General features: G+C 45.3%; 1 protein-coding gene across 2 annotated transcripts in view; it reads left to right on the top strand.

The window, feature by feature from the left end:
* The first annotated feature begins 386 nt into the window (after positions 1–386).
* DGKH (diacylglycerol kinase eta) overlaps positions 387–6,000 on the top strand; it is a 159,144-nt gene continuing 153,530 nt past the window's right edge. For both annotated transcript variants that reach the window (XM_071448481.1, XM_071448480.1), the window contains exon 1: positions 387–589. In XM_071448481.1, the coding sequence (XP_071304582.1) occupies positions 533–589 (57 nt within the window). In that variant the 5' untranslated portion in view covers positions 387–532. The remainder of the gene's footprint in view (positions 590–6,000) is intronic.

The raw sequence follows: 6,000 nt of genomic DNA, 5'->3' as shown, positions 1-6,000 counted from the left end.
CCGGGGGCCGGGGAGGCGGCGTGTCCCGCGGGGCAGGAGCGGCTCCCGGCGCACCGAGGGGCTTTCTGCCCTCGCCGCAGGGCGCAGCCTCGCCCGCCGGCCCCGCCGCGACGCCGGCAGCAGGAGCGGCCCTAAACCGGCTTACGCCCAAGGCGATTTGCCCGTGATCCGCCGGGCTTCCCGGGCGGGAGGGGGCCGGGCGTGCGGGCGGCTGGGACAGCGCGGCGGGCGGGCGGGGGGCGGCGATGATGTGAGCGGCGCGGCAGCTGCAGGCCGGCTCCCCCGGGAGCCGGGGCTGAGCCCGGTGGCCGTGGGAGGGAAAGGAGCCGGGCGGGGAGGGAGGAGGGGGCCTGGACATAGCCGGGGGAGAAAAGGGAGGAGCGGGGCCGGGGTGGGGGGAGGACGAGCGGCGCCGGGGAAGCGCTGCCAGCCGGAGCAGCGGCAGCGGCGTGAGGGAGGCGAAGCCCGGCGGACCCAGCTCCGCTGCCCGTCGGCGCTCTCCCCGCGGAGGTTGGGGACCTGCTGCGGGGTGATGGAGGAGCATGAGTACCCTTCCTATAGCGCCCGCAGCCCCGCCTGGGAGGAGCTGGTAGGTACATGCGTGCCTTGCCGTTGCACAGGCGTTTCCTACCCTTTTTCCTGCCTGTATTGTTCAGCCGGGGGGTCGGGCTATCATCCTTATCTGTGCCCTCCAGCCCCCCCTTCCCTTCTTCCGACCCCGCTCCACGCCAGAGCCCTGCCGCCGGCGCTCGTCCCCTCCCCGCGGGGAGCGGGGGGGTGGGAGCCTTTCGCCCCCGCCGTGTCTGGCCATTTGCTGACGAGCTCGTCCCTCTGGGAGACGGGGAGTTCATTGCCCTTTCTGAGTTTCACTGCCCGGGTGGAAAGCCTGGGATTAGCACCGAGAGCCTTGCCTTCAACTTTGCCGGGGGGGGAGTGGGTTGGATGTTGACACCGCTAAACTCCTCTTAGCACAGCAAAAGCAGCGTTGGGAGGCAGCTTTCAGAAAGAGACGCACACTTTCCCCCCCTTCTTCTACTGGAGCTAGGCTGGGAATGGTTCCCATCGCAGCGGCAAGCGGGACGGGGCTGGGGGTACCCTGCTGTCACCCCGCCGTGTGGGGAAAGTGCGTGCCTTTGGGCAGCTAGGAAGGCAGGGGAGTGCTCAAACTGGCCAGGAGGAAAGCTGCGGTGAGGTGCCTTTGCGGTTTGTTTAAGGAACTGGAAGACCCTCCTTCCAACCAAAGGAAATCATGTCACCGGCATCCTCAGCAGGCGATAAAATCAGATTTCCCTTTTCAGGGCAGTCTCGTCCCGCTCCTGGGCTTTTCTCCATTGTGCAAACACACACACACATCAGGCAGGGAGGGCTAAAAATAGGCTTTGGGTAGTTGCTTGGAAGATTTCAGGCTATCTAAGAGGTCAAGGCTAGGCTGCCTCTGGCCCTGAACTTGGTGAGGCAACATGAAGCATGGACCTGTGCCACTGCCAAGCTCCCCTTTAGATGGCTGTACCATGTTTTGCTAACTCGTTTTGTTGGTCCAGTTTTTACTTGTAAACCCAGTTTTAAAGAGAAAACGGGGGAGACCCATTCTCTGCGTGGCTTGGTGTGTGCACCCTCAGGAAAGCAGCAGCGGAGCCCTGGAGATACCCACAATGAACTAAGTTCACTCCCTTCCTTGTTAGGATTTGCAGCCCTTACAAATATATTTTTACTGTCCTAGTATTTGTTATTAAGTTGAACATCCCCCTTCGCTGCCCTCTGCAGTCCTCAAGCCCTGAAACTGTTGCCGGAGATGCAGCTGTGATAGGGAAAACAGCTGTATGTGTGTTCCGGTAACATGGGGCTGACATTGAAAGGATCAGGCAAGGGAAACCCGAGATTTTTGCCTGGAGAGATGAAGACATCGTGGGAGGAAGGCAGCGAAGTCAATTCCTGCGAATGCGTTATCCTATTAAACAGTGACATTTAAATTGCTGCCGTCATCCAAAACTCAGCTGAAACTCGGGAGGCAGATGGATTGCAGCCCCTCTCCGCTTGGAAATGCAGAGTCCTGGCTGAAGCATCCAAGCCCGTTTCCTTCTGTGCGCATGGCTTAGATAAACAAGGAGCACATCTTTTTTTTTCTCCATTTCCCCCTCCCCCAGTAAGGGCCAGGATTTGGGTCATGTTTATCATTTCATTGCTGCATTTGTTAAAGAGTACATCCATGAATGCAGTTTTAAGGTTAACCACTGCACCGATTTCCTTTACAAGACTCTAATTTCAGCTAATCCACTCAATCCTTTACCTGGTAACCTGCTGGTAAAATACATGGTCTTTGTGGCAAGAGCCACATTGTTCTTTCCATCTGCTCATAAGCAGGCTTTTTATGATAATGGGGGCAAAGGGAGATTCAGGTGAAGACCTGAATGATGAAAGGGAAAACATAGTATACTCTCTCCCCTGCTCTTAAAACATGAAACAAAGAGTAGTAAGATAAAGAAAACTATTTTTTGCAGGTTTTGCATCTGTGCAAGTTAATAACCTATGCAAATTTCTGATTATTGGGAAATGCTCTTCCTGTAGCTATTCTGAGAAATAAGTTATGGACATTAAATGAAGTGAGAAGTCCTTTTACCAGTCAGGGTTGGACTTGTCTGTGTACTACTTCAAATTTCTATAAAGACCTTTTCTTAACTCACACCACACTTTTTAATTGAAAAGCTCTTCCTGAATCCAGTAAGAGTTGTAAGACCCCATGATGGAGCTAAGCAGACGTGACTTAAAATGTAAGGTGCACCCTGCATTCTTGCAAGGGAGGTTTGGTGGCTTTGTAGTAAAAATGTGCATAACACATGACTCACAAAGCTCTGGACACAATTTTCATATGTTATATGAGAACTGAGTCTTGGTTTTACCTTACTTTTTTATTACCTGCCCTGGTTTGGACCTTTTTATTTTGAAGCATACAACACAGTTTAGTAGTTTCCTTAATTTTGTAACCTACAGGTCACGGAATTCCCTTGTCTAATCCCAAACCAGCCACAAGTGATGCAGTTACTTTCTTTAACAGTGGTATGGATACATGTTGTTATATTTTGGCTTCCTCTTTTCTAAGTAAGGAAGTCAAGAAAGAATAGTATCACTAATTTGATCTGCAGAGGGAGTTCAGACAGGGAGGTCTGAAATAAACTTGTTCAGAGTGGGAAGCCCAGTTAAAAACCGTGGCTACCACCAAAATTAGGAAAGATTCAATAAAATCTTTTCAACATGGTGAATAATGAATTGTTAACCTGACACACTATTGATTCAAAACTTTCTGAGATGAAGAATAGAAAAGCATTACCCTTTAGTTTATAGATGCCAAAGTGACTTGGAAAAAAAGAATGTGAAAATGCTTGTTACAAAGGGAATGAGTTTTAGGGCTGAAATCAAATAGTGCAGTAATCTGTATTATAAACTATAATTTTCAGTGCAGCTAGAATGCAATGTGTATTTAGATTTTTTCTATATTGCATATGCATTTTACGACACATGTCCTATTAGGACTCAATGTGGTTGAGTCAAAATGTTCTCACAGTGTATATATGTATATTAAATGTATACAATATCACAGTGTAAATATGTATGTATTACATAAAGGGCAGTTTATCAGCTGATATTAATTGCTGTAGCACAAATGATGTCAGCAGAGCTATTTTTTGTTGTTTGAGTATCTTCCTTTAAACACCAACCTTTATGCTTTTTACTCCCTTGCTTCAGTTAGGAAATTTAAGGTCATTGCTACGAAGTGTGAAACTGTTAAGTGAAAGACAGAGCATGTGCAAATACTGTATGTGTTTTTAATGGCTGCATAGAGTCCAACATTGTTAAAGAGCCCAACTTGCAGAAGTCCAGTGGTACCATTTGTGCCAGAGTATTTGTAGCTGTGGTCACGGGGCTGAAAGGTGCTATCCAATATTTCACATATTGAGTCTGACATGGACCACCTGGGAGAAAGCCAGCTGTGACATGAAGGAAAAGAAGTCAAATTGCAAGTCCTTTTTGAGGTGAACTTCATTGCCACCTTAGGCAGCTTTATCTGGATAAAGGCTGGAACTGGACCCTGATTATCTATTAACACCTTTGAAAAGAAGAACAAGTGGAAATAGTGATATCTTTAAAACTGTCTTTGTGCCTCAGCAATGTATATATTTGTAGAAAAAAACCTCTATGCTAACATGAGTAACTTTTGTATTTTCAACAATGCTTAACACTTGGTTTCTCATTTTGGAGAACTCTGTACGCATTAAACAACTGGAGATGTTAGAACCTGTAACTTCACAGAATCCACTATGTGCTTCACAGAAACCATGTTCTCATATTCTTGTTGAAGTGTTCTCGTGGGACATTTCCTATCATTTGCAGACTTAGGTTATTGCTACTAAAATCTTCACATTAAGTAACCTGAGAGAACATTCCTAGTACTTTTTGTTTCTTTCATAGCACTCTGAAGTTTACCAAGACATGATGAAAGAGACTTGCTTGGAAGTGAAAGGCTAATGCTTTCTTTCCTGGTAACCACACTTCTCTGTTTGGATAGTCAGGAGTGAGGAAGAGCACACTGAGGTAGCCCAGGTGAAGATGCATGGTGCCCTCTGCATGGTGCAGCTACTAGTGCTCATAGCTAAGCTCTAAAAATGAACAGAAGTTGAAGACTTGTATTTATTCTTACAGTAACTACTATTGTTCAGCCAGCACTATTTAATTCAGTTGAATTAAATGTAGCCAGTCTTGCTTGTATTCTGTCAGCACCAAATGTTTCTCAAATCACAGTTACTATTATGTGCAATATGTTAGGAAACTATATCTTGTTGTCCCCTTGAAATATTCAAGTGACATTTACCTTCAAAAGAATTAAGGAATTGCAGTGAGACATGTTCTGGCATAATCTGCTATTCCCAAAATTCAGATGGTGAAGAGGAAGAAAGGATGGTGGAAAGACACAGTGTCCATAAACATTGCTTTTAATATCTTTCTTCCTAGCTGTGCCCTAAACTTATCTACTGAGAGCAATGCATACTTGCACCTGGTCAAGTTTGATCCCATGTTTTGAAAAAATGGAGAACTCCTTCTCAGGTGAAGAGTGAGATAAAACAGAATTAGTCCTTATTTTCACAATCATTTTGAGATGAGGTATTAATGATAGGATTTAGGCCTTATTAATATTTTGATAGAGCATGTAGGTAAATTGATCAAAATGCCTTTAAAATAGAACTTCTAAATCCTTAAAATAGATATTTTGAATTTTTAAATGTTACTTTTGTTATTTTTTAAAATCTAACCTCCACAATTGGTCCTATGTGGAGGTGGGTAGTAGAATTGTATTTGAAGTACCTGCTGCCAGTAACACAGAACTAAGCCACAAGAACTCCAAGGCTTCATGGAAATATTGCTTTCCCCCACTACTAGAAATAAAAACCCCAATAAAAGAAATGGGCTGGACTATAAAAACTCTGGACTCTTTGAAATTCAGACTGTGGCAAGGTGTCTGCAGTGTAGAATAGGTTGTACAGTTGTTTACTTTTCCTCATTAGATGCTTTGTATTTAGGTACTGCGGCATTATATTAGCATGTTAAGAGATGTTAGTTCCCTTTCTGGAAATATAAATAGAATTGTGGGAATATAGAAACCACAAACATTGATTGCTTTCTTATGCTTAATCCGGCCCATGCAGCTAGGATTTGTGTGTTTTATTTAGTATTGCTGTGATTTAAACACTTATTTTGAACACTGACTGCATACAAGCCACAATAATTTCAAAGTCCCACAATTCAGAACATGTGGTGACATTTCGAGATTGTGCGAGCTGCCAGATCTGAGATGAAAAAGGAAAACTGACCCTTTCTTTCCCCAGAAGTAAGGGCTGCTCTTTCACAAAGACAAAAATGAACAGAGTAACAAGAAAATTAAGCTATTATGAGAAAATCACTGGAAAGCAATAGATGCATTTACTAAAACTGTCCAAGGCTTTGGCACTG

Source organism: Agelaius tricolor, unplaced genomic scaffold (assembly GCF_023055355.1).
Source record: "Agelaius tricolor isolate 1412-34295 unplaced genomic scaffold, bAgeTri1.0.p SCAF_26, whole genome shotgun sequence".
Lineage (NCBI taxonomy): Eukaryota > Metazoa > Chordata > Aves > Passeriformes > Icteridae > Agelaius > Agelaius tricolor.
Note: the sequence above shows the minus strand (reverse complement) of the source record. Positions and strands in the feature narration are given on the sequence as shown.